The sequence below is a fragment of the Seriola lalandi genome, unplaced genomic scaffold (genome assembly GCF_002814215.2).
Source record: "Seriola lalandi dorsalis isolate HSWRI2012SDOR001 ecotype SW California unplaced genomic scaffold, Sedor1 jcf7180002054291, whole genome shotgun sequence".
NCBI lineage: Eukaryota > Metazoa > Chordata > Actinopteri > Carangiformes > Carangidae > Seriola > Seriola lalandi.
This window is the reverse complement of record NW_019524844.1, coordinates 12536-40405: the sequence shown is the minus strand read 5'-3', so window position 1 is coordinate 40405 and position 27870 is coordinate 12536. Positions and strand designations below refer to the sequence as shown.

The 27870-nt window shown below is 39.6% G+C and overlaps 1 protein-coding gene and 1 non-coding gene across 8 annotated transcripts in view; both read left to right on the top strand.

The window, feature by feature from the left end:
* The window catches only part of LOC111654827 (pleckstrin homology domain-containing family A member 7-like), a 50281-nt gene extending 22807 nt beyond the window's left edge, over positions 1–27474 (top strand). The window contains exons 3-23 of one of the 7 annotated variants that reach the window (XM_087173903.1): positions 220–331; positions 1544–1648; positions 2463–2535; positions 3446–3546; positions 7689–7867; positions 9438–9866; positions 10122–10662; positions 13931–14014; positions 14490–14624; positions 15515–15583; positions 18735–18806; positions 19987–20067; positions 20215–20364; positions 21182–21283; positions 21921–22032; positions 22284–22474; positions 23478–23669; positions 23750–23867; positions 23969–24060; positions 24978–25205; positions 27018–27474. In XM_087173903.1, the coding sequence (XP_087030029.1) occupies positions 220–331; positions 1544–1648; positions 2463–2535; positions 3446–3546; positions 7689–7867; positions 9438–9866; positions 10122–10662; positions 13931–14014; positions 14490–14624; positions 15515–15583; positions 18735–18806; positions 19987–20067; positions 20215–20364; positions 21182–21283; positions 21921–22032; positions 22284–22474; positions 23478–23669; positions 23750–23867; positions 23969–24060; positions 24978–25205; positions 27018–27272 (3421 nt within the window). In that variant the 3' untranslated portion in view covers positions 27273–27474. Of the gene's footprint in view, positions 1–219; positions 332–1543; positions 1649–2462; positions 2536–3445; positions 3547–7688; positions 7868–9437; positions 9867–10121; positions 10663–13930; positions 14015–14489; positions 14625–15514; positions 15584–18734; positions 18807–19986; positions 20068–20214; positions 20365–21181; positions 21284–21920; positions 22033–22262; positions 22475–23477; positions 23670–23749; positions 23868–23968; positions 24061–24977; positions 25206–27017 lie in introns of all 7 variants that reach the window. The other 6 variants (XM_087173902.1, XM_023405983.2, XM_087173905.1 and 3 more) reach the window with 6 other exon arrangements.
* Positions 2590–2705, top strand: LOC111654834 (U5 spliceosomal RNA). The gene has a single exon (XR_002760762.1). It is a non-coding gene; the product is annotated as a U5 spliceosomal RNA (small nuclear RNA).
* Positions 27475–27870: the final 396 nt, after the last annotated feature.

The following is a 27870-nucleotide window of genomic DNA, read 5'->3' as shown; positions in this document are numbered from 1 at the left end:
TTCCACTGATCAACTGAAAAGCCATTGGCTGTGACAGGTCGCATGGCGGTGTCAGGAAATAGTCATATCCTTTTATATCTGAAAGCTCAGCACAGGGCTGCGTTCTGCTATACTGCATGTCTGTAGTTTGTCAAGGAACTGAGAAGAAAAAACACTATCCAGTGCTTCTCATCCTGTCTGTGTTAGTGATCCTCTTCTACGCTGCCTTCTCAACTGTAGGATAGAGTCCCGTATGTCCAAGTCAGCAGCCCACCAGAGATCCCCCAGTATGGTCACAGGGTCCTCCAAGGCAGTGACCTCTGCAGCAGCAGATGCCACCTCAGGGTCAAAGGTGAGGAGCAGTGTTTCTCTTCTCTGAGAGTCCAGCTGTTTCATGTCAAGTATGTTTTGCTTGTGTTAGTTTTAATGTAGAACCTAAACTTTGAAATTCTCATTATGTTTATAGAGAAAATGAATCTTAAAATAGTATAGTATAGTAAAATGTTCAAAAAGGTTTTTTTTTTATATTTATTGTAATCCACCATACATTTCTGTTTAGTGTAGCGAATTGCTCTTGGAGCTCTCTTGATGACTGTTAATGGTCATGTTGATAAATTGGTTTAATCAACTCTAGGAGACATTATCTCATTGTGAGTAATGACCACAGAGAGAAATAATTCAGTAATTTTTCAAGCTTAATAAAACTCAAATACACATCCTGTGGGACTGGACAGGGGCGTATGCATCTTTCTGCCATTCTTGCTGTTGTTTCCACAGCAATCATGGAAATTTTTGGCGCAAACATGTTGTGTCACTGAATGTGGGACACGCCACAGAAGCACAGGAAAATAGAAAGACACTTCGAAATCTAAAATTTCTAATGGCACCCCTGAAAGCCACTTAAAGACAGTTGATATTGATGTTAGAGACACTTGTTCCTCTGGGGAAAATTATCCGCAAAAATGCTTTTAATTAGTTTGCGTATTGATTTTTTTGTGTGATTTAATCATCTTACTATTTACATTTTGGTACCACTGGTGTTTTTGATTGTCTAATTAAAACAGTTATGATTGTGTCTCACTTATGTCTTTGTATAAGGAATTGCATATACATATTTGTCCCCTCAGCATTTGTCTTCTTTCAGCTTTGAGCTGGTCAACATGACAACCCAAAGTATTTCTGTAGAAAAATACCTGAGAAAAAGTGTGAGCTCATTGTCACAGAGAAGATGTAGTCTGAAATGACTGTGTCTAAAAATATGCCTGATTATAAATGGATTCACACATCCACAGGAACAGCAGTTGGTATTTCCTCTTCTCATTCGGGGTGTTAAAAGAAGGAAGTTCATGGAAAATGCCATTTTACTTAGTTTAAAGACTGTTTGTCTTTACTTTTCAGTTAACTAAATTTGCAGTTGTATTGTTTGTGCTGTGGATGACAGTGGTCAGTACAATACTACTCGCTATTAATAATAGCTGTATTCTGTAAGCAAAGTCAATTGAATTACAGTTCTTCAGCATAGCTACCATATAATCTCATCCTCCTTGGTTTTTCTTTTTTGCAGGGCTCCAGAGTTACGGGGAAAGTACACAGTTTTGGCAAGCGGGATCATGCTATTAAAAGAAACCTCAACATCCCAGTGGTGGTGAGAGGCTGGCTCTATAAACAGGTGAGCCAGAGTTCCTCTGGTCAATTTTGATATTTTAATGTATTGAAAATGCCAAACATTCTCCTTGTCCTGGTTCAAAATGAGAGGATCTGCTGGTTTACTCTGTTTTACATCATTTGAATTTAATATTTTGGGGTATTGGACTATTACTCAGACAAAACAAGACGTCACCCTAGGCATTTTGCCAATATTTTCTAACAAGGGAATGAATTAATCAATCATAAAAATAAGCATTAGTTGCAGCCTTACAAATGTTAAAAAGAAAACACAGCCTCAAATCTGTCACATCTGAAATACCAGTCACATATTCATAGTTTACCCTCCCTGCAGAAGGTGAGATATTTCACTGTACGACAGGTACATCTGTGTGTTGTGTGAAAGCAACCTTGTCTGCTAAAGATAAACATGATAATTTACATCATTATTCTCTGCACTAAAGCTCTTATCAGTAATCTATCATTGTGTACAGAATACGATGTGATATGTCAGTAAAAATGAATGTTCAGAATGACCTTGCAACCATTTTAGTGAATCTGGACTTTAATGTCTTATGTGAGCGCACAATTCTAAGAAGTATTAGATATAAAAAGCACAGACCAAACCCAGAGTTGGAGACCTACAGTACTGAGTTAAATGTAGAGAAAGAAAAAAAAAAAAAATAGAATTATTGCTCCAGTGATATGCATAAAGCCCCGACCCCACCCGTTCCTCAATTCCCAAACTACACTTTTTAATTGAAATGTGAATTACATTGTGTTACTCCAAGGTGGATTTCTAAATACACTGTGTGTTGTGTTTCCCCCTTTACCTCCAGGACAGCTCTGGAATGCGACTGTGGAAACGGAAGTGGTTTGTTTTGTCAGACTACTGCTTGTTTTACTACAAAGGTGAGTCTGTGAAAAGTGCACTTGGCCAGGGTTTAAGAGACAACATTTTTTAGATCACTGTTGTTTCTCTTCAGATCGTATAAATCTTTCGCCTTTTACTAAAGATTTCTGTGGAGAGGAACAATAAGAGTTCAAATAAATTTTTTGATGCCCTGCTGAAAGGTGGGGCTTAAAAAAAAAAGAAAAAAAAGAAAAAAAAAAAGCAGGTGTCGTGTGGCGTAGTGGTGTAAGCAGGCGCCCCAAGGCTGCAATCGTCGCTGCAGTCGGCCCCGGCTCGAGTCCCGCATTGGACGGCCTTTGCGGCATGTCATTCCCCCTCTCTGCCCATTTCCTGTCTCTCTCTACTGTCCTGTCCATTAAAGGCATAAAAAAAGCCCAAAAAATATACTTAAAAAAAAAAGAGACAAAATTTACAATGGATTTGGTTGTAAAATTAGAAACACAAACCTTTAGTGATCTCCTCTGCAGGAAGATACATTTCTTGATAAATAACAGCCTGTAATTAGACGTATGACATCTACTGCTGTTTCTTACTCTCCCTGGTTTTCTATTCCTCTCACTTCTCCTTCCTCATTAACTTGAGTGTTTTATTATGGGATATAATCTCTGCTTGCGTTGCTATAGCATCTACCTCCTCTCCTCCATTAATCATACTGAATAATAGATAAACCACATGCCACCTCGTGCCACATGCTGCCACATGGCCCCTTCCAGACAAGAGTCACCCATGAATTATGCCTTACTGATCTCCCTGCTGTTCATAAATCTGCAGTCACTTGTAAACATCATAAAAAAATCTTGGCAGAATTAGAGATTGTTGTTTTGGGTGCCCGTAACAATATTCTATGTGTGTGTGTGTGTGTGTGTGTGTGTGTGTGTGTATGTGTCTGTGTGTGTCCTTGCTTCACAGACAGCCGAGAGGAGACAGTACTCGGTAGCATCCCTCTCCCCAGTTATGTCATCGCACCAGTTGAGCCTGATGACCACATAAACCGCAAATATGCTTTCAAGGTAACACTAAAGTGGCACTGAATCACATTTATGAAAGACACAATCATGTCCATGTGTAGCGAGCAAATCTTGTTCACTATTTACAGTGTTTCTAGGAATGTTTATTGCTACATCACTATTGGATAGCAATCCTCACATACTGCCCCCTCCCCAAATGTGGTCTCTGTAATACAGGAAGGCTGGCTGGGTACTCGTGTACTTGAGTACCAAAGAAAATGTGTCTGTAGCATCAAAAACTGTCAAAAGTCTTCTTCACTTATTGTTTTATCAAATATTTAAAAAAGAAAAAAAAACAACAACAAATTCTTAAAGTAAGTTAGGGAAAAAGTATTGCTTTGTCATCCCTACTGAAACGAGTACTGTTTTACACTCTCACTTACAATTTCAACTTATGTTAACATTTTTGTGCAAGAGAGATTTTGCATTCAACTCAGGTTTTAAATTCTATGAAGATTTCTTCCTGAAGCAGAGTTTTGCAGATTCTGGTGGAAATTTTGACCCTCTGGTCCCTGACCTTTATTAAAGCAAACCCAACAGTGCGTGTGACAGTGGATGGCTACAGTACAACCCTTTATGTATTCTAGTCACACTTCTAAAAGACACGATCTGCTCATATTAGCATATGTATTTCAAGTAAGGTAGACTTATGCATGGTCTGACTTTATTCAACTTTTGTGAGCAGGGGCAGAAACAAATGTTTCACTGTGTTTCAGTTCCTCAGCCACTGTGCTGGAGAGGCTGCAGCAGTGCAGTCTGTAATATGGTGTGCACAGTGCAACAACTTTGTTCTTTCACAGAAATTTGAATGACACATAACTTCTTTATTATATCACAACAGCCAGACACTATGTGGTAATAGTGTCATTTTTACTTGAAAGTGTGCAGCAGAACTTCTCCTTGCATGCGCCAAAGTCTTTTTTTTTCTTCTTTTCCTTCTGTGAATTCTGCCAGAGGACAGCAAAGGGATTCATGTCTTTTTCTTAGAGCAAGAGGGTTAACAATATCCAGCTCCTCCTTTGTGAAAACACAGAGCTTGTTGCAAATAACAATAGTGCCTGAATGTTTGATGCATCACTGCAGCTTCAGGGCATTCTGTTGCAATCCTTACAGCTCCTTTGTACTTGGGCTTTTTGTTCTTGGATTCTGTTTGTATGGATGTGAATATGAATGCGTGTGCTTGTGTGGTATGTATCGCCTGTGCTTTAAAGATCATATTACATACAATGGAATTTGTATGATAATAGTTCTGCGGGGAATATTAATTATACATTCAGCCTATTCACCGTCTCCTCCCACTGCCTGCCAGGGAATATATGTAAGGTTAGGTGAAATGAGCCTGGGCTCTGCTGTACCACCCGGTATTTAAGAGATCCTTATTTCTTCCCTCCCTCTCCCTGAGCCATCATGCATTAAACAGCAGGAGATTTCATTACATGCATCCGAGGTGCTTTGGAAATTTTCAGTTACTGCTAAGTAAGCATGACAACTGCTCAGTAGATGTCTACTGTTGTTCAACAATGGGATGTTCCAGACTATTAGAGCCACTGACATGTACAGTGAATTTCAGACTACAGCTTGTGTTGGCCCGAAGTAATGAGTTGAAATAATTGACTACAGATAGTGAAAACCAAATTCAGAAGCATCAGTTGAGTAGAGAAGATATTAGATGCCACATTAGGTTGTATAAGTCAGTACAGTTCCTCTCTGAAATATTTACACTTATTATTAAGCTTTGTATTATAATTTGTTTTACCTTCCTTTAAGCATTGCAGGCTGTACTGTGATGCAACAATGATGTGTCCGATTTTAAAGTGTCAAAACACTTACTGTGTGATGCAGCTGTACTGTATGATGTTACTCACACTCGCTTCTGTGACGTCTCCCAAAGGACCACAGACATTTCTGTTCTTTCTTATTGAGTCAGCACTGATCTGCTGTAACTTCCTGTTGTTTTCTGTTCTCTTATTTTTGCTCATCTCACTGTGTTTCTCTCATTCCCTGTTGGTCAATTGCCTCCCATTGTGACCTGGTGTGTGTGCGCGGGCGGAGTGAGTACTGTTCTCTGCGGGCGGCCATCCTGAATCACACAGACTTCCTGTCTTGCATGAATAGGTATTTGATTTCACTTTAGCCTCATCAGTGGACCGCCATTCTCAGCTCATTTTGTTTCATATCATGCTACTAGCTGCTGAATACGCATTACTATAAATGTGCATCAAAGCCCTATCATGTACAGACATGACTACAGCAACACTCATCCATGGACAATGCCAGAGTGTGTGGGAGTGCCGTTAGTTTTAGTAAACAATTTGGATGTGAATGTTTAAAAAAAAAAAGGACAAAGCTTCTGTTACTGACACTCACCTCTTCTACATGTATAGTAAGTACACTGTGAGTGAGTATTAAGACAGTAACACTTTTGTTACTTGTTACTGCTGTTTTGCACTGTACTCCAGCAAATTAGATTTTCAATCAAAAAAATAAAATTGTTCTCATTCAGAGCAGAAATGATAATACTCTTATTCATAGTTACCAAAAGAAAACAGTCTCTCCCTGCACTGTTCACCCAGTGTGGATATAAACGTTGTCAAATCAAAGGTGGGCGTCTGCACTTTAACCTCAAAGTCATCATTTCAGTTCAAATCCAATGTGCTGGACCACAGAGCAAGAAAAAGAAAACGTGTGAAATATCCAGATGTTTAGTACGTTAGCCAAATGCTAATTTTATGAATGTGGTCAACTGGGAGAGCATGACAATCATATTGCCGGTTGATCTTTCTCATAGACGCACATCCTCAGTGGCTCTGGTATTTGTCTTGTCGAGCTGTGTATCACTTATCACCTTGTTATCATCATGGGAGAGGTGGGACAACAGCGTCACAGCCATTATTTTCATATTTTCATTGCATTTCTTCGGATGTTTGCTAACATCAGCAATTTGCCCCCTGCTGCTGTACATATATTAATTTGTATATTGTTTTGCAACTGAAGATACAATATAATCCGTTAGCTTGTTTCTCCGCATCTGTTCTGAAGCAGGTTCTTTTTTAAATTGACTTCACAGTGTTTGGCTTAGAACTTGTCTAAAAGTTGAAGAATTTTCAGTAGAATGACTGTATTCACTTTATACTCAAAATAGATAAATCATGGTGGTTAATAGGAAGGTATTTTGAGCTAGTGAAGTGCTCATAGCGACTGCAACATGCTATGACAGTTTATGAACATAAAAAAAAGAGGGGAGCAGGATTATATCTTTGTAGTTACTGAGAGAACCTTTTTCTGTTATTGTGGATAGGTTTTTTTTTTTTTTGCAGATTTTACTTGTACTGTATTCAGTGAAGATCACACTGTTTCCATGGTATACACTATATAATGCAGTTGGTCCTTTTTAGTGGGTGTCAGCAGTTATTCGTGAATTTTGTTATGGTGGAGTTACAACAATTAATGTGAAATAACTAGCATTTTACATAAATATGTTGATGCTTGCACTTTTTTTTTACTATATATTGGGTAGATCAGTGCGACATATTTAGCAGATGACTGTGGTATAGCTGGTTGTCTGCATCGGAAGTGGATGGGGTTCGGTGAAGTTTGGAGGATTTGGTGGCCACACTGTACAATCAAGCTGTTGAGACAGATTTATACCGTCACATAGAAATGACAAGCAAGATAATATTTATAATGTGTAATGTGTGTGTTTGTGTGTGTGTGTGTGTGTGTGTGTGTGTGTGTGTGTGTGTGTGTGTGTGTGTGTGTGTGTATCCTGCCTAAAGTGGTGACAGGTAATTGACTTTCCTTTGCTGCTGTATGGCTATTTCCTGAGTCGCTGTCTAATTTCTGTGTGCTAAAGAGGCTGTACAGAGTTTTTTTTTAAATAAATGTAACCTGGGTAATGCTTTTTTCCTTGCCAGAAACAACACAATGTTCACATTGTTTCTACTTCAGCGCTTTGCTCCCTCCCTACTCTTTTTTTTTTCAGTAAAATGTCGCTGTGAACTGACTGAGCTGACAGCTGTCAGTCTCAGTACACAAGGCAGCAAAGGTTTTCACTCATCGGCCTCACTGGCAGGTTTTTCTTAGGTATAGAAGTTCTCATATCTATCCTCTGTCTCTCTCCCTCTCGCTCTCCCTCTCTCTGATAGGCGAGCCACACAGGAATGCGCTCCTACATTTACAATAAGAACTCTGTGATTGGCTCACAGGCAGAACACTGCGGGATGCGGACATATTTCTTCAGTGCGGACACACAGGAGGACATGAATGGCTGGATCCGGGCCATGAACCAGGCTGCGCTAATGCAGCAGAGTCACACTATAAAGAGGTTGGTCTTGCTCTACCGAGTAGGATTCTCTTCCCTCATTGGTTGGGCATCCACTAGTATCAACATCTTTCCTTCCATAAAGCACAGCAGTCTCTGTCAGCTGGATATGTCTTGAGATGATATTATGAAGGGAACCTGGGCATCATAGTATTCAACCAAATAGTTATTTTTAATCATCGTGTGTTATTTCGTCTACAGTGTTAGACTGCAGTGTTGAACTGACCACTGCTTTAATGCTGCTTTCATAACTATAATTTGCTCCTTTTTCCTGCCTTCATGGGCTTTGTTTTAACAGCAGTCTTCCACAGCAGGTGCAACTCTGTCCGTCTGTTCTAGGGCACAAAGATGTCTGCAGTGTGTGTGTGTGTGTGTGTGTGTGTGTGTGTGTGTGTGTGTGTGTGTGTGTGTGTGTACTGCATCTGGGTCTGGTATAAATGAGGCTCATTGCAACCATTGCCAGCTGAGCACAAGCCTCACATAAGAGATGTTCTAATGCAGATTGTCTTTCTACAGCAGTAATCACAATGTAGAGCTGTCCGCAGAATGTTTTGGAAAATATTCACAATCAATGGCAGAAATAGTCTGCAATACAGTCTGATACTCTGTGACAATTGTATCTGTGTTAAATGTATTACAAACTGCATCTAGACGTGTTGGATTAGCTGGATGCATCACTTATCCGGTGGTCGGAACAGTTCAAATGTCTGTGCAATAATGCCACTTAGAGGCCAACGTAAGTAATTACTCCTGAAATGTTTATTTTGAAAAGCACTCAGTGTCCTACATGAAAATCCTAGTTTGGTCCCTTGAAATGAAACATTAATTATATGAAATGCTTTGCACTAATGAAGGTATAATAAATGATAACACTAAACTCACTTATTCAATCATCCAAAGCACGTCTTTTATTACTGCTCCTATCTTCATATTCTACCTCAGGAGTTACTTTCCCAAGAAATAAGCAACTTTTAAGTGTATTCAGTTTGTAAAATTAAAAGTAAAATGTTTGAGTACCATACTACCCAAAGCTATTTAATGAAGACAAAACAACTGTCAATTCTCCCTGGGGATTCTCTCTTTATGGATTCTCCAGCAAAACCTCTAAAAAGTGCAGATGTAAACTTACTGAATAACTCCCTATGGTCTCTGATCTTTCCTGAGTGAAACTCAGTAATGGATCTGACCGTATGTAAAAGTGTCTCTGCAAATGAATTGGGAAATTACCTTCAGGATCATGAAGGTTAATTTTTGTGGCCACTGTGCTTTTTTTTATCCACCTCTTAATGCTTTAAACAAGGGATTCATTTTTCAAGAATAGAGCTGCTATTCACCATAATATACAATGAACAGGAAAAATTAGATAATGAATAAACAAGTATATGAATGTAGCCATTTATAACAGTTGTACTGTTCTACTTCGAGACATACTCTGTAACTTGGGATATGTTGTATGTAGAAATGTTTTTCAATTAAATAAACTTGATAAATATAGTGAAAAACACACCTACAGTTCAAACAGAATATAATAATTGGTGTTAATATTAAATCATCCCCTCTCACTTTTTTTCAGAGAGGTGGAGAAGGCGGAGAAGGCTGCACAGCAAGCAGTTCCACAGACCAACCATGTCCACATCAACCAGAACTCATCTCAGTCAGAAAGCCTTCATAGGACAGATAGAGAGGAACCTCACGATAACGGTATCAGACTGGCTCATGGAGATGAGGTGAGGTATGGATTAGAGGTCCAAGGGAGGCCCAGCCAGTCAGCCACAGAGGAAAGAGCAGAGAGACTCTCTCCAAACTCTGTCAATGGTGCCGCCCACAAGAACGAACAGCAAACTGTAATCCAAGTGACTCTGCCGCCGGAACAAAATGGAAATCTTGTCTATCAGAGGGGCTTTGTTTCGCAGGCAGGCACTGAGAAACATGTGCAGAGGAAGAATACACTGGCTCAGGTGGAGCAGTGGGTCAAAGTTCAAAAAGGGGATCCAATCAAGAGGTCAGTTTGACGTCACACAGCCAGTTTGAATCGACCAACATTTCTCTCTAACAGCAGCATGAACAATGATGAAAATAAAAACTTTGAGTAAATGCTTCCCTCTAGTGGCTTTTATGAGTACATGAATATTTCAGTGGCTCAGTGTCTTATTTAATTTTATTTTATTTTATGTAGAAAAAGAATTGTAATTGGGAACAGATAATATCCAAATCTTTATATAAAAGTAAAATTCTTCCATGTGTTTCTCTGTCTCAGTGCTCCCTCTGCTGAGTACAACCTCCCCCGGCGGACTCCTCCCTTAAAGCCCAAAGCCAGCACAGTGGATGCCACCTATCAGTCGTTGCCAAAGTCTCCACGTCTCCCGCCTGACAGCAATTCTCCTCCAGCAACATGCAACCTGCCCAGTGACTACAAGTATGCTCATGACCGGCTCAGCCACTTCCGCATGTCCACTGATGAGCGAATGGCCACCAAGGAGGGAATGGTGTGGCAGCTGTATGAGTGGCAGCAGCGGCAGCAGTTCCGTCACGGCAGCCCCACCGCTCCTGTGTACTCTGGGCCTAACTTCACAGACTCTTCATCTTTACGAGTTACGGTGGAGATGCCACGCTCCATCTCTGTCCCCCCGTCTCCGTGTGAAGTCCCACCGTCTGTCCCCTCCTCATTCAAACCCCTGTCCCCTCGCAGGCCACACACTCCTTCAGACAGACGCACAGTCAGGCCCCTGGATGAAGTGTTAACCGGGGACAGCACAAGATCCAGCTCACCAAGCCATATCTGTGCCCATCTTTCACAGGTAGGGCAGCTACTGAGGGTAGAGAGGCATCTCTGACTTACTTCTCAGGGTTGCTTCTCATAAATCTTTTCCAGACAATTTAGACAACAGTTTACTTAAACATTGTATTATAAAATATAAAACAACATTTACTTTTTTCCCCAATCAAACTTTGAGATAGAAAGTATTAAATGTAGTTCTAAATACTTTTCAAAGTACTCAAATATTGTGGAATATAGCATCTTAAGTGTTGCATTCATAGAATAATATTAACGAATAATTTTATATCAGTGCCTTTGATATTTCATTTCAACTTCAGATGTTAATGACATTCTAATCATTATGTACTACAGCCAAGATTAGCAAACATACAGCCTGGTCTAGGAATAAGTTATTCATGTAGAGCAAAAAGTCAGTATTACTCATTATAAAACTAAAAAAATGAAAATATTGGTGTAGTGGTGCACTTGATCTGAAGTTATTTTTAAGAAGACGATAAAGGCTGATGCTGGTCTTATTTTATATTTTTATCAGTATTCACAAATACCATGAAAAAGACAAAACCTCAAAGGAATTTTTCCTTCTAACAAGTGTTGTCCATGTAGCCACATGCTGATTATAGCTTATGCCTCTGCACTATGCTTACCTTACCCTGATGCTAAAGGGTTTGAATGGCTGATGTCATGGTAACCCCTGGGGCTGAAACAATTACACCATTAATCAATTAGTCAATCAACAGATTTTTTTCAAGAAAAAATTCAGTTTCTTCTTGGTTTTATAGCTGTATAAATGAAATATCTTTGCGTTTTGGACTGTTGGTTGGACAAAACAAACAATGTGAATATGCCCCATTTGGCTCTGGGAAATTGTGATGGCCTTTTTTAATCAATATCTGACTTTCTATAGGCAAAAAGATTCATTGATTAGTCAAGAAAATATTTGGTAGATTAATTAATAATGAAAATAATCATTAGTTGCCACTTTAGTTAACATATTTCTGTAGTGTGTCTTGGAACAGGAAGTGATTCACAAGGGGCAGCAGTAGGTGTGTTCCCAGTGAGGTATCACGCTGCTATTACACTCATAGAAAGACTTGTTGTGTTGAATTACCTCATAGGTTCCAGTTAAGTTATGGTTAGGTGTACTTTATTGTCCAGTGGAGCGTGCCTAAGATCAGTGATTACAGTAATAAATCCAGGTATGATAATAAATAGTGATAGTGGACAATAGTTCTTCTAATTAAACCAGATATAAACAAAAGAATAAAAACCCAGATATGACAGGTATTGTAACCCTATTTGTTATCATGAATAAGTTCTTGTACCTGTTCAATCTACAATTTGGCATCCTGAACTGTCGGCCTGAGGGCAGTATCTCAAATTCTGGGTTCAGGATGTGTGTTGGCTCATTCTGAATCTTCTGAGCCTCCCTGAGCACAGATTTCTTGTATAAGGACTGAAGAAAATTATGTTCTTTTTTCCCTATGATCTTCATGGCCATCTGGACGAGACGTGGGAGCTTGGGCTTTCACTGTTCTGCCAGGTTACCATACCAGACTTGTATGCCATATCGAATCACAAGCTGTTGAATTGTTAGATAAAAGGGAAACAAAAGTTTGCTGTTTAATCGGTAGAATCGGAGCCTTCTCAAGAAGTACATCCTCTGTTGTTTACAAAGGACACATAAATTGTTTTAATGAAGTCCCACCGTCAGAGTCCCATAATTCTGCACACGATAAACGTGTATAGATAATGTTTAGATGATAGATGAAAGTCCCACCCTTCATTTATGTACTCATACTCAGTCATTGGTGCTTCAGCACTATAATACTGGCACACAGTAAATGTCAGTAGTTTGTCATTGGCTTGGGATTTAAGTAAAACTTGTTGATTCACATGTAGTGAGCCCACTGACAAAGATCTCATTCTCACAGTAGCTTTGGGTAGTGGGTGTGAGGTATCAACTGACATTTGATGATTTGAAGGATGTCGTGAGCTCACAAGGACACCATGGGAAGACTAGTAATGAGGAGCATGAGAAGCATCTGACTTCTCAGCGCACACACTTTGATGCTCATGTGAATCATTTGCAGATTCACACAGTCCACACCCAGGCCTTATCCACAGGTGGTGTGAGCATGTGTGAGTAAAAGCCCGCTACTCTGCTGTTCCCCAAACCACTGCAGCGTTCAGACAGCACCACCGCCGCCACTGGAGACGCAGCAAGGGGACGTCCTGTCATCCACACCCTGTGCTGTCTCCCCACCACACCCTCCACATGTGAAAAGATCTCCCTCCAAACCATCACCACATTTGCCAGCACGCACAAGCCTCATAAACCAGCCCGTTAGCCTTACACAAGTAAACAAAGTGTCGCAGATGCTGTTTCCTCCATCATTCACCCATCAGTGGCAGGACACTAATTATAACCATAAAACAGAGCGATGCACAATTATGGAAAAGCCTTTTGAAGAACATACATTTTTTAACAAAGGGAGCCACAGTGACTATGCAAGATGATCCAAAGAAGTGATGTTTATGGGAACTAAATTTAGTCGGCAATGAACTTAGTTTTGGTGCACCCAGCATCTTTGAGGCTGATGGTGCTCTCTGGCTGGAGCGTGCTTGAGAAATAGCAATCTGTATACCTCTGTGGAATATCATTAAAAAGTATGTTTTATTAGCAGCTAATCCAATTTGCCCAGGGCTCCTCAGCACCCTATAAACATCTCTACTGTATCTCAACCATCAGCCGCGGTCTCTTTCTTCTGATCTTGCATTTAAATAAAAAACCTATTATACAGCAAAAAAAATAGTGGCATGGGAATCTCAAAGGGAATGGCTTACAGTGCTTCTCTTGCTGGTAGCAAACAAATGTTATTTTAAGAAAGCAGGTTTAGTATAATTTATGTGTAGTTAATTAAATCTCTTGTTGTTTGTGTCCTTTTAAGGTTCTGTAGTGGGCCTGGTTTTCACTAATTCTGTGTGTTAAGCAAAAACGTCAAATTTTCCAAGCCCTGTAGCCTCTAAAACTCAGGGCACACCTTGTTTCGAATAAGATTAGGAGTGATGAAAGGGAGAAAAGGATAGATGAAAAAATAAATCTGCTGTGTAGTCAAATTTGTTTGCAGACTTGGAGGCAATGGTTTAACTTTGATTCAGTGTGATGGAGTGGTCTATCTCTCACTTTAACACTCTGTTGAAGATTATTTAGTGAATTAGACATTCTGTTTGATTTGACTCTATAAGATCTGTAATAACAAGTTGATGAATGTGTTGTTTGTCCACAGACATCCCAAATGGAGAGACGGTCGATGCCAGCCATGGGCTACATCACACATACCGTCAGTGCACCTAGCTTACATGGCAAAACGGTATGATCCTCTTTATTACATGCACTACATGACTTGGTTTCATTATTAAAGATGTGTATTAACATAGTTTTCCAGTAGTCAAGGACAGCCAATCCAGGTATGAACAGGTATAACTATAAGGCTCATCATGGTGACAGTATCCAGATGTAGAATCTAGAGCTGACTGCGCTGTTTTTTTTAACCACTATAAAGCTTGTTTGATTTTTATACCTTTTGTTCTAATGTTATCAGTTCTGATAACCCTTGTCTTCAGACCATCACTTATAGCACAATAGATCATATCTCCACAGAGCAGCTCTAGCTTTGTGTTATTAGGACGTTAATAGAAGCAGAAGTGTACTGGCCTCTCTGCCACTTGGCTCTCTCAGCTACTTTAACTCAGCCACTGTACTACCCAGATGGTTCTCAAATACTTTCTCTCATCCCTCTGCACTTTCATTGGCCTGCGGCCCTTAAAACCCGGGCTTGGCTACAGCCAGAGGAGCTGACTCTGCTCCTCATTCAGCTTCGGAGGCACCAGGCCAAGATGGCTGGTGTGCATAGCCCCAGCTATGCGTTCGCTCACCTGCAGCACCACCAGCACAACGGCCTTCTAGGCTCCGGCATGCAGGTCAGGGGCCCTTGCACCTCCCTAACCTCTTCTACAGCACACTGCAACCCCTGCCAGTGTATTGTGGTCCCCATCACCCCAGCCAATCCCATACATTACTTCCCTGTCATTCATTCAAGACTGCAATCTGTTGATAATGCTTGGTTGTCTTTTTAATTCAACCATTTTGGCATGGGCTTTATTGCACTTCAGATTGTCTAGACTGCCTTGTATCGATACATTAGTGTCTTTATAGTAAGTGTTCCTCATCCACCTTGTTCAAAACTTGAAAAAGCTATCAGAGGCTTGTTTTATTCTGTTTGTAATAAGTAATATGCCACATTTGAAGCATGTTGCTCGTCGACTGTACCTGCATTTTAAACTTTCACATTTGTATCTACATCTCTGTGTGCTCTGATAAATCTTTTGCATATGGCGTTATCACTCTGAAGCAGCCACCAGGCCACAGTTTCCCTTGTGAGCCTGGTCACAAACAGTGCATTGCTGTAAGACTAGCAGACCACAGTGAAGCTGCAACGGTGCTCAGAAATGACAACCCCACCCAGCTAACATCCAACCATTCTCTGGCCATTCTCTGTGCTTATGATGGAGTGTAAAATCTCGGTTTGACCACACGTCATGCACAAGACCTGCGTTGCTCAGTTGTGTATGAGGTCAAACATGAGACATTAAACCAGTTCAAAAATTTCATGATTACTTAATTACAGTTTGGCTTCACTCACTGTAGATAAAAATACAGAGGTAGAAGTAAACTGTAATTGAGATCACGTTAATTAAAGTCCTGTTAGCAAAGCCTGAACAGCAAATAAAGGCTTTAGGAGTCATCTGGTCACCCATTATCGTTTGCAGCTACATTTCAAATGATTTATCTCTCCACTGCTCATTTAAAGGCTGATGATACTTACATACAACTGAAGAAGGACCTGGAGTATCTAGATCTGAAGGTGGGCCCCAACAAAGTAAATGCCACTTCATCCTTTTCATCCTCTACTTCATCTCCCTTCTCTGGACTGCAATCCTGTTTTCCTGCTGCTACCTCCAACATCTGCCTCCCTGCTCCCCATTTTCTTGTCTTTCCTCTGTTCTTTGCTGTGCTTTCTACTGTCTCCTTATAATGGGATTAACATGTCTTTTAACTGTCTTCTTATCATGTAAATTATACATTTGATGATAAAAAGCCATTTCCATATTAATAAAATCCAAAATCCAACAAATAGTCCAATGTGACATAAATTGCTGGTCTGGCTTCTCACCTGAGTAAAAGTTGTAATGTTCAGTCTGTCACAATGTTTTCTTTTGGATGATACTTTCAGATGCCGTGTGGTAATGCAGTAATGTCACCCCCACACAAGTTGATGTCAAGCTCGTCTTAATGGGAATTGAAGTTTTAACAAGAACATGGCTGAATTTCCGAAACGTTTGAGTCATGTGAACTCCAATTCCTATGTCAGTGTCACAAATAATATAAATTCAAAGGCCTAATGCTGCTGTATTTAATCAATCTGTCACATTTAGCTAGCTGTTGACATATATTCCATTCACACCTGTGCAAAGCATTTGATCCAAATTGATTTGTATGTTTAACACCACAATGCATTTATTAGAAATCCGGGTTGTTATTTTGGAATGGAGGGAGGTCGTCTAGCGATGCACAGTACGTCCTGTAACACCTCTCCATTTCCTTTTTCAAAACAGATCCAAAGTATTGACCCGATGATCGTTTCAGTTCACAATGTGTTTGAAAACTCCACTCCAAGTTTTGGGTACTGTTGGAATGTAAGGATGGTGTGCATACAAAGTGAAACAGATCATTCCACTGCTTCTCAAATGGAATGTGATGCATCCTTGGAAATTATGCAGGATTTTGCACATGAATCCCTTGATCTGATAATTCACTGTGTGATACTCCAACACTGCCATGAGATTTGAGATGATGGAAAAGGAAGTTGTAATGGCAAAGGGATTCCTTGCATGCTCTTAAGCATTTCTGAATGTGCTGTTGAATGTCTCTTTGATATCTTCACTTTGCTTTTGTTTTGCTTGCGAGAGCATAAAAGATGACCCAATGGTGCTCTTTAAGAGAAATAATGTGATTATGATATGACAGTGACAGCTTACATTTTAGGGCTTTAGGGCCTCTATTTTCATCGTGGTAACAGGCAGAAAAGGACAGTGACATGCAGTGGTGTGTTCACACCATAATCTTCGTCTTGAGTACTACAGAAACTTAATAAGGCACCTACATAAAGCTTGCAAACATATGAAAGACAGATTACAAAAAAAGTCGTCACAATTTGTTTAGTTTGACTTGATAGCTGACTTTCAACTTGATACTGTTTTTCATTTATTACTCAATGCCCCGAATATGTGACGCAGGCTTTCTTTTAAAAACCTGTAGTTTCCAAGTTTAAATTAAGATGTCCTGGTGATCACTTAAGTAATTTTCCCAGACTTGACAAAACTCCCTCCAGAACCACAAAAACACTATAAAACTGTTCTCACAGGCTGTGTAGTACTCCATGACTAGCAATTGACTTTGACATGTAAAATAGGTGGAATGGCCCTTTAACTGAGTCTCCCATTTGCTCTGGTCCATACCACTAGGCTGGGTGTGGTGATCCCGATGTGGGTGTCTTATGAATATTCCACCCACACTTTTCATCTTCATGCGTTACTAACTGGGACAGACAACTGGCAGATAAATCCCTGCCCTGTTATCTGGAGAACATCTGGATGGGACGCACAGACTGACACCTTTTTTCTTGTTACACTGTTACCAAAAGAGAAAAAGATCATAAAGTCACATCTAATTACAACAGAAATTATTACATAAAATATAAGGTCCTGTAGCAATATTTCATAATAGTGATAACATTTTAGTGACCAAAAATAAGGCTCAAAGAAGAAAGTTTTAAGCTCACCAAACCTGAACAGATATGTTTTAAGTCCATGTATAATAGGAATATAAAGGCCCTGAATGATAAAGTAAGTAAACAAGAGATCTGTATTTTTGTGTTGTTTTTTTTTTAGATTCAGCACTTGCTGATAGTGTTGAATAACACATGATAATACATTTTCCGCCACTTTCACACCGACACAGACATACTGTAGGTATAGTCAATAACAATTTCAGGAATAGGCCAATAGGGGACACATGTCTTTATTTTTAGCCATGCTAATTGCATAGCTCTAGGGATGGCAACATCGGTCTGTCGGTTGATCCACCACTTTGGTCCAGACTGAAATATCTCACTAACTACTGGATGGATTGCCATGAAATAAGGAGTGTACATTAATACGTGAGAGTATACATTTATACTGCACTCAGAATAAATTTTAATCACTTTGGTGACCCCCTACATCAAGATTCATTATCATCCTCATCAGGTCAAAATTTTAAAACTTTGGTTTATGATAAAATACCTTTAACACTAATGACATTTCCATCAGTGTCAGCTGTACTTTGTGTTAAGTGCTAATGCACAAATTATGTTAAACCGTGATATCCATAATGTCATGACTGATACATGTTATCTTGTTATTTCCTTTGCCTTCATTGTCACAGCTATTTCTGCCAGCATACATACCTCCTTACCTCGCCATCATGAAACTAGAGGCCTTGTTAACTTACAGTTTAACATTTACCCAAGTGACATACTGTACATCAACCTTAAATATTTCCAATGAAAAAAATATGTTTTTGAATCATAAAATCAGCGTTACAATAATCAATCAAAATTTCATATAAAGGACCGGGGTTTTTAGCAGCTAAGAAAGAGCAGCCTTGGGGTTTTTAGGGTTTCCTTGAAGATGCAGAGCCTCTCTCTGCACACAATGTTTTTGCTCAGCTTCTGCACAAAGTTTTTTGTTGTTGTTGTTGTTGTTGTTGTTGTTGTTGTTGTTGCTGTTGTTGTTGTTGTGTGTTTTATTTATTTTTTATTCATTATTTTACCTGGATCCATCCACCTGACTTGTCTAGCAGTCTGACTGTATGTTGAAAATTCATACAGTTGTTATCTGTTAACTGGAAGTATTAAAGTAAAGGTATTGAAAATATTCCATTGGAATACTGATATTAAACATTTTATTTGTGGCTGTTGGGAATTTCAGGTTACTGGACGAGAGAGTTTAAAAAAAGAAAGACCATCCAGGCCTGTGAAAATAGCAGAAAGTGATGCTGATGTAAGTGAATCATTATGGTCTCAGGATTTAAAGCAGTCTGATAAGCACCATGTTTATCCATCTCTTTCTTTTCTTAAGATCTCATTTTCCGACTTCTTGTAATCCACTACAGAGGAGCAGCTGACTTTAGTCTGACTTTACTGTGTCTTTTAGTGTGTGTTTTAGTGTGTGCTTTAGTGTGTGTGCTTTAGTGTGTGTGTGGGTGTGTGTGTGTGTGTGTTCTTAAGTTGTGGTAAACAGAGGCTGCGGAGGGAAGGGAACGTATGTACATTGCAAAACTGTGGGGACATCCATCCACACTGCACAGTGAGGGCCTGAAAGTATCGACCACAGCTTTTATTTTCCTCCCCGCAATTTAAAGAGAAAAATACATGTAATGGGAGTTTTAGATGTTGAGCTGTTAAATTTTTCAGTTTGATTTGCCCGATCCTGCTTTTCTCATTCTTTGTTTTCTGCTGAATAGAGGTAAATAAGATGGATGTCCTGGCTTTTCATCATTAGCATTGTTCCATTTTAACAATTTATAAGAAATTGCCAGTAAATTTGTCTGAACAATGAATATTTCATGCAATTAAAAACAACAATATACAGCAGCAAAATAAAAACAGCTTAATTATTAATTGAACAGAATGATAAATAGATCTGAGAAAAAGATACACTGTGTGAGAAAGACTGTGAAGTAGGCAGTCTTATGTTGTTTTCATAAACACATAACCCATTTCTGGGAAAACAAATCTGTCACTCTCAATAAACAGGGTTTTCTCCAAAAGTGAATTTGAAAATATGGATTTTTGATTATGATTACTTATAATGGGTATTACTAGATCTCACCCCCAAACTAGACAGTATAGAGCCTTTTGATATTTCTCACTGCGCTGATGAGAGGAATTCCTCCGGGCTTTTCACATAGATGAGCCTTATTGACATATTTACAGACAGCGTAGACTACAGTAGACGATCAATTCATCTTATCTGGCTGCAGTTGAACAAAGACAAGAATGGAAACAGCCGACCTCTGCTGTAAACAGACTTTCTGCAATTCCCTGCTCTTCTGTTGCATAAACTCTACACTCTGTGGTATTATTATTGGTAAACAGAGAGTACTGAGAAGGAGAGGTAGATGTAGTTTTTATCCTTTGTTTTCCTGTAATTTCATTATTTCAATATGTTTTTCCTTTAGGTGAAATTAAGCCGATTGTGTGAACAAGACAAGATTCTCCAGGAGCTAGAGGCCAGGATACGCACTTTGAAGGATGACAAGGTTTTAATTCTATACATATATAAAACAGCCTTTTTCCTTCTGTATATACAATATTTACTTGTGTGTTTGTCAGCCTGTTTTGGTGTATTCATGTGGTCCATTAATGCGTTGGTTGTGTTTGACGGTATTTTTCATCTCCCTATCTAGGATAAGCTAGAGTCTGTGCTGGATGTTTCCCACCAGCAGATGGAGCAGTACAGGGATCAGCCGGCCCATGCTGAGAAGATTGCCTATCAGCAGAAATTACTACAAGAAGATGTGGTGCACATCAGGGCTGAAATATCCCAAGCCTCCACAGTAAGATGCCAGCTGCACTCGCAAGTTGATTATGCTTGAAATTAAAAACATATATTATATATTCAATGTGGCTCCCCCAACATTCTTCATTTAGTTTTGGCAGGTAAGGTCCTCTGATTCAAACTACTTAGATTGTCTTCTCTACTAAGTATACACTACCTCTTGCATTATGTTTTTATTGGTTGGACTGCCTCAGTGTCAGCATTATGTTCGCTACTATTTTTGGTTTTTCCCTTTTGATGGTTTCTGCAACTGGCCTGCTGTTTCAGGTTGAGTGTGACATTACCATAATGAGTGCTCGGGGATAAACCTAAGACTCCAGAGAAACTTATGAGTAAATTTCTCCAGTCAAGTTCATTGATATTCAGAATATTCAGTGTTAAAACGAAAAGATAACTTTCAATAGAACATTTACAAAGAAACCACAAGAAACAGTCAACAGTAAATATGAGTATTTTTGGCTCTCGCTGTCGAAGACATATTGGTTGTATTCGTTTTATCTGCGGTTCATGTCTCAATGGACACGGTAAGTATGACACAGTAAAACTGACTGAACAATGGAAACAACTGATCATATTCAAGTAATTCAGATTCAAAAGCTTGGTTCCAAGTGAGAAAACAAAATAAAACTGAGAAACTCAAGACACCTGCTCTCTGCTACTCTTACATACATTTCACCATGCGACTGTAAATCTCTGTATAATGGGTTTGAACTTTGAAACCTTTAAAGTAGCATTGGCTCATGAGATGAGTACACTCTCTGAAAGCTGTTTCATGTGTTATTATAACATGAAGTGTGTCCTGTTTTGTTCTGCAGGAGATGGAGAACGCATGGAATGAGTACAGCCAGCTGGAGAGAGATGTGGACTGGCTGAAGTCTGCCCTGCAGGGACAGATGAACCGCAGTGATCTTTCTCAGGTCTGTGGCTCAGTGATCTCAGTTAACAAACACAAGCAGTCACTAACTCTCATGGATGGGTGTGTGTGGGAATGTGTTACAGACTTCTTATGTACAGGCAAAACAAATAATTCTGTGTGGTTGATAACTGTTCAGAGGATCATGCGTTGGCTATAAATTAAAAACTATATTTTGGCAATACAAATGACTCGTCATCAATAAAGGAGCTATATGTACGTTTTTGCAATTGGTACGTAGCCCGCGTTAGCATTACAAGCTGTTTGCTTACCAGACTGGAAGAAATGTTGCAGAATCAAACTTCATTCCTTTACTTGCCAAGAGCTGTCACCAAGCGGTGGAAAGCAATGTCAATGTTGGCTCTTGTTTTTCTTCTATTTCTTTCACTTTTTGTATTCTACTGAAGTTAGCACGCTAACCCGCCCTGAAGGAGTAGAGCTGCTCAGAGGGAATATTATAATGTACAAAAACTGGTTGAATCTCTCAGCAAGCAACCATCACCACCACCAGCTCCTGGCAAGAAACCACTTTCGCTGGCAGAGAAAATGTACATATAGCTTCTTTAATGTCTTGGTCCACAAGTAATTTTACAGTGTGTGTCTATGTTTATGTGTGTGTTTCTGTGTTTCTCTGGGTGCAGCAAGAAAAGGTGCAGATCAGAAAGGAGCTGTGGAGGATTGAGGATGTTATCGCAGGCCTCAGCACCAGTAAAGCCAACTACAAAGTCACTATCTCCTCTGTTACTAACCCAGGTAAGACAATAGCTACATGGAGGTTTCATGTGAACAAAGCAAATTATATTTTCTGTCTGAGCAATGCGATACATGCCACGAGGTTATGCTACTGTATCTTATCATTAAAGCCCTTAATCATGTACTCAGAAGCCTACTAATGCCTGAACATTTCCCATGTGAAAAGAAAGCACTGTCTTTACAGTGTGTGTGTGTTCTTGTTACATGTTCATATACATCGAATTCCCCAGAGAGGAAATTTGTGCCTTCAGTATCGGTGTCATCAGTGCCTTCTGTGTCTGGGAGCCCGTCTGCTATGGAGATGAGATTGTCCCAGAAGCAGCAGCAGCAACAGCAGCACAGCCCCCACCTCAGTCCTAGTAGCCACACCCCCACCCTCTCCTCCAGCCCTAGCCAGCAGCCTTTACACCACTCTACAACCATCACCAGTGGACTTAAATGGGTGAGTGACCCCTGCCAAAACTACAACTTCAGCTGGTTCTTACAAAATAAAGACAATTTTGCATGAAAGGCAGACTCGCATTAAGTGTTTGCACCATGCAGTTTGTGTAGGGTTGCTAAACTAGTCATGTTTTTCATGTGCTCTCTCCAACTGTTGAACCAGTGTGATTGGTCAAAAATATTATATGTCCGCTTACAGAGAAGCTTCATCTTTTCTCTTTTGGATCAGTGTTTCCATTTATACTTTTTCATCAGCACTAGATTAAGTTTGAGCTGTCGATTATTTTTATTATAAATTAGTTTGCCTTTTTGTTTTCAATTAATAAATTAACCGTTTAGTTGATCAAATGTAAAAGTAGTGAGAAATCACAATTTCACAGGGTGATGTCTTCAAAGTGCTTGTTTGATATATCCAACAGTCCAAATCCCAAAAAGATATTCAATTTACAATGATATAAAAGGCAAAAGGAAAAAAACAGGAAAATGGCAAATTCTCATACGTGAGTAGCTGAAAGTAGTGAATAATTATTTTTGGCCCAAAAAATGAACAAAACACAGCTCAAAGGTGCCCTGTGGTGTTTTCTTGGAAACAAACAAAATGAAGTTGACATCCAGTGTTACTCACCAAAACTCAATGGTTACTGTATATCCTTGAGGTCTAACAAAGGTGTAGAGTGCATTTCCTTCCCCATGAAGCATTTGCAAATCCAATTTTACTTCCAGCATATCTTATATCCATATTTACTAGTCAGCAGAGACTTCCTTTCTGCCTTTGCTGGTGCATTGCAGCACATCTTGGCACGTTATCATCACCTGTTGATCAGTGGAATAGTGTGACACCGTTGGTAGGACTATGTATTGTGTTACCCATGTGCAGACACATGTGCACATGCATTCTTCATGTGCATCCATGAGATAAACAAAATGAGGACCCACTCATAGAAAAACAATACTTGTTTGTCATTTTAAGTAGTCTCAGTATTTAACAGTTTTTCTGTGTGCAGGGTGAGGAAGATGTGCCTCCCAGACCTCCTCTACCTCAGCTCTACAGTCCTGATGAGCACCCCCCTGCTGTGCCCCCGCTGCCCCGGGAGACAACGGTCATCAGACACACTTCTGTACGTGGCCTCAAACGACAGTCAGATGAACGCAAAAGGGACAGAGAGATTGGCCAGTACACTAATGGAGACAGTAAGGTACATGCACTACCTGTGTATATTTGTGGTTTCTGCTGCTTGAATGTCATCTGTTTCTAATCTTTGTCTGTGTATCTCAGGTGGAACTTAGGCCTTTTCTGAGCAATCCAGAGCTTATGGGGGCTGGAGACGGCTCCAGCCACATCATTATTGGAGCATCCGGACATGATGGAGGTTATCAGACGTTACCCAGCAGAGGTACTTGGATGGTAGAGCCAGCAGAATTTAGATTGTTTTTGCTTTAGCTGTAGCATTTTTTTTGAAAACAGTGTATTAATGTTTGTTGGATTTCCCCTCAGGAATGGCTGGATCCTCACTTAGACTAAATCAGTCTTCAAGCATTTCCTCATATGTGACCATCCGAAGAGCAGCCTCAGCTGTCGGCATGAAGGTGAGGCAATGAGGTGAATTAAATACGCAGAATCAAATCAAATAATGAAGAGTGAAACAAAAGTGAGTACCCAAATCAACAGAGAGACAGCACAGATATAGTAGCATGTAGCTCCAATTCTAGATGATATCAGTGAAATTGATGAATGAATTCATCATCACATTAAGTTCTTTGATATTAATTAATTGATATTAATACTTCTGGCTCTCTTAAGTGCTCCATCAGAGTCAGCTTGAAGTGTTCACAGGTGGGAAGACAATGACGGATCCTGTTTTTATTTTCTGCACTACAGACCTGAAAGAATACAATATTTATAATATATGATTTGTAATATAATGTAATAATTAACCATCTTCAGATTTAGATCTTGACATTTATATTTTACTGTGTTTAGAAATCACGGTCCAAACTTGTGTTTATCCCATGGTTCTTTTTGTGTTTGTGTGTTTTACTAGAATATAATCCATATCCATAATTTTCAAAATGTCAGATTTTGGTTGCAATATATCTTATTCATTTAGACAGAACCTACAGCTACAGTTTAATAGATAGAAAATGTAAGCAATAATATATTGCCTTTACTTAAAAACATTCTACAAACGTTATTCAAATTCCTTATTAATAAGGATTATTCTGGAGAAGAAAAATAAGCATTTGTGGGCCTGGACACTTTTACACTGTTTGTAATCTACAATGTGCACCAGATTCTCTCTGAATGCTCAAATTATAACCTCAGAAATGTCTCAGTTGTGAAAACTGGATAGTGTACTGTGTTCTTTTTGCCTTTCTAATTAACATCAACTACTGTATGCTTTTACCTTCTTGTTTGTTTTTGTTGTTTTCTTAATTCCACTTCTTTGCCTTCTGCTGCACCTTTTGCTCTTATTATCAACTCTCTTTCCTCCCACTCCTCTCAGGAGAGACCAAAAAGTGCCTTGGAGCGTCTGTACTCTGGGGAGCCGGCACAGCAGCAGAGGGGGAAGATGAGTGCTGATGAGCAGCTGGAGAGGATGAAGAGGCACCAGAAGGCCCTCGTCCGCCAGCGCAAACGCACCCTGAGTCACGGAGACCGACACGCCTCTTCAACGTCACGCACCTCGTCTTCGTCCTCATCCTCACGCCCACTTTCTGCAGACATGGGATCAGTATGTTACTAGAACAGTATCACACATCACACTCTCAAGCATGACGACAACCATACTGAGAGTGGCGATCTACAGTTGTCATGCATGCCTTTACTCAGAGTAGTGGGTATTTTCTCTGTTCCTGGCATTACAAAGTTGATAGTGATACATTAAATTAGTGTAATATGGCAATTCACTACGTGGCTCTAACGGTGCTTCTTTCATGCATGTTGTTTTCAGACTTTAGCAGGACTTATTCACAGCAGACATATTGACTTGTTGAAGTAGGAAAAAGCACAGGGTTTCCTAATAACATTAACAATGGCTCTGTTTTGTTCTACTGTCCCATTGAGCCATGACAATGACACAGTGAGACATGACCCTCAAACTGAAACTAAATGGAATTCAGCCATCATTGTTTATATTACTTACTCCCGTGATTTTCCTGCTGTAACATGTAAAAAAGTCTCCGCTGAACAAGGCCTATACAGATAACAGTTTCTGCTCTATAAACTGTAGCACAAAAAGTATGTACCATACTAATATAACTGTTGAAAATGTTTATTATGAAGTGAAAGTAATGACAATTACAGTGAGTAGAGATGGTGGTCTTGCTCAAAATCTTTACAAATAATATATCTTGCCTATGAAAACACATAACACACTAATTACCTCAGACATATGACCTTAATGCCATCTACACCTCGCATTCATCCATTTCTGGGTATTTTTCTCATTTTTTCTTTGTTGTAGACACTAACATTGCTTCGTCCATCCCTTCTCCCCTCTCCTCACCAATCTTTCCATTTCTCGGATGTGGTAGTTTTCACTCTGGCAGTATGCTTTTACCATACTACCATATTGTTTTCTAACCTGTAACAGTGGCTGTGCTTCCAGGTGTATTTTTGAGTGTCTATACGTGTGTGTGTGTGTGTGTGTGTGTGTGTGTGTGTGTGTGTGTGTGTGTGAGAGAGAGAGAGAGAGAGAGAGAGAGAGAGAGAGAGTGAGGGAGTGAGGGAGAGAAAGTGAAAGAGAGTGCAGACTTATTTTCTACTTAACAAAACATTGACATACACTGAGCAATGCCTATTTAAGTCTACTCAACTCAACCTCATCAAAGCATTTTTCTCACTTAATTTTTTATATTTTTAAATGAAGACAAAGATGGTCTGAGTGTTTATGGCTTGGGACCTACTGATTTCCCATTTATCACCCCCAGGCTTTGTGAGAGGACACCTTTATTTATACAATACTAATGTGTATGACATCCATTTCAATATCAAAACATAGGTTAAGTGATCTCACTGTTTGCTCAGTGTTTTTATCTGCTAATTAATTGTTAGTTATAAGAACCCTTTTTCATATGTGAATGTTTGCAAATAAATAAACATTATTTTCTAATAAACACATATTGCCATGTTTTTTTATTAATTATATGGATGTGTTTGGTGAAACTGTCATCGGTGTGAGTGTTTTTCTGTCTTGTTTATTTCAGTGCCATTGTGCTGTCTTCCTTATCTATGTTGTAGTGGATTTACCGCATGCTCTTATTCAAGAGCTTTCGATTTCATATAGGCATGCATACTCATTTATGCATGCTCCCTCTTTTTCTATTTCACACCTGTACACACCCACGCACACCCTCTCTGTTTCTCTGTCACTGCAGCCTTTAATGTTAGCATACCAGTAATAACTAGTGTGCTGTACAGTGCTTGTTTTATGAGTGTGAAGGCAAGTGTCAGTTTCACATTTACTTGATAATCAAGACATCTTGATGGCAACATCCTATAATTTGTTTCACAGTTTTTTTTTTTCCCTGTGTGCGTTATCCAGTGGAAGAGAGAGCAGGAGTTTGACCTGCAGTTGCTGGAGAGGGCTGTTCAGGGGGAGGAGGCACAGGGAGTTAGGAGTGTCCAGGGGGAGGAAAGACCTCCCGAGCACAAAGAAAGACCCCGTTCACACTCCGACGAATGGCTCACCTTTCGCTCCATGGCCACAACTCCTCCTGCGCATGAAGCTGACCTGGAAGCACTGGACTATGATGTGGACCTTAACAAAGAAGTAAGTTCTCTTTGTCTCAGTGAATAAATACAGCTGATGAGTTTAATGTCAACACATAAAGATGATAAAGGTAGAAGAAGAAAACATAACACCCACCCAAAGACAAGAAAGAGCTGGGGTGTGTGTAACCACAGTCCAAACAGTACAAAAAATATTTTGTACACACAAATCACTAAGATTGTTCCTTTCATTCAACTTAGTGAACTTAGATCCTGAGAACTGAATATCAAGAACAATCTAACTGATTTGGGTGTGTGAACCCATTTTTATACGTCGCATACAGAAATTCAAAAAATAACCTTGAATTCATCAAAAACTTGTGGGTGTGCTGGATATACATCACAGTGAGTAGTCATGTGACTGAACCCAGACCCCACGGGGCATCCTCATACATTTTCTGTTAGAATTTATGGTTTGCTCATTTTGTCCTATTCTGGATCACAGCATCACATGAACACCCTCTTTTGGTAGGTGGTGTGAAAACCACAAGCAATAGTATAAACTAGGGCTTATTGTGAAGGACAGACAAATGAGTTAGAAGAAAAGAGACGGCATTTGACGTGACTTAAAACTAACTTACAAATAATACTCCGTTGAATGAAAATGCCATAGCTCTCATGTACTA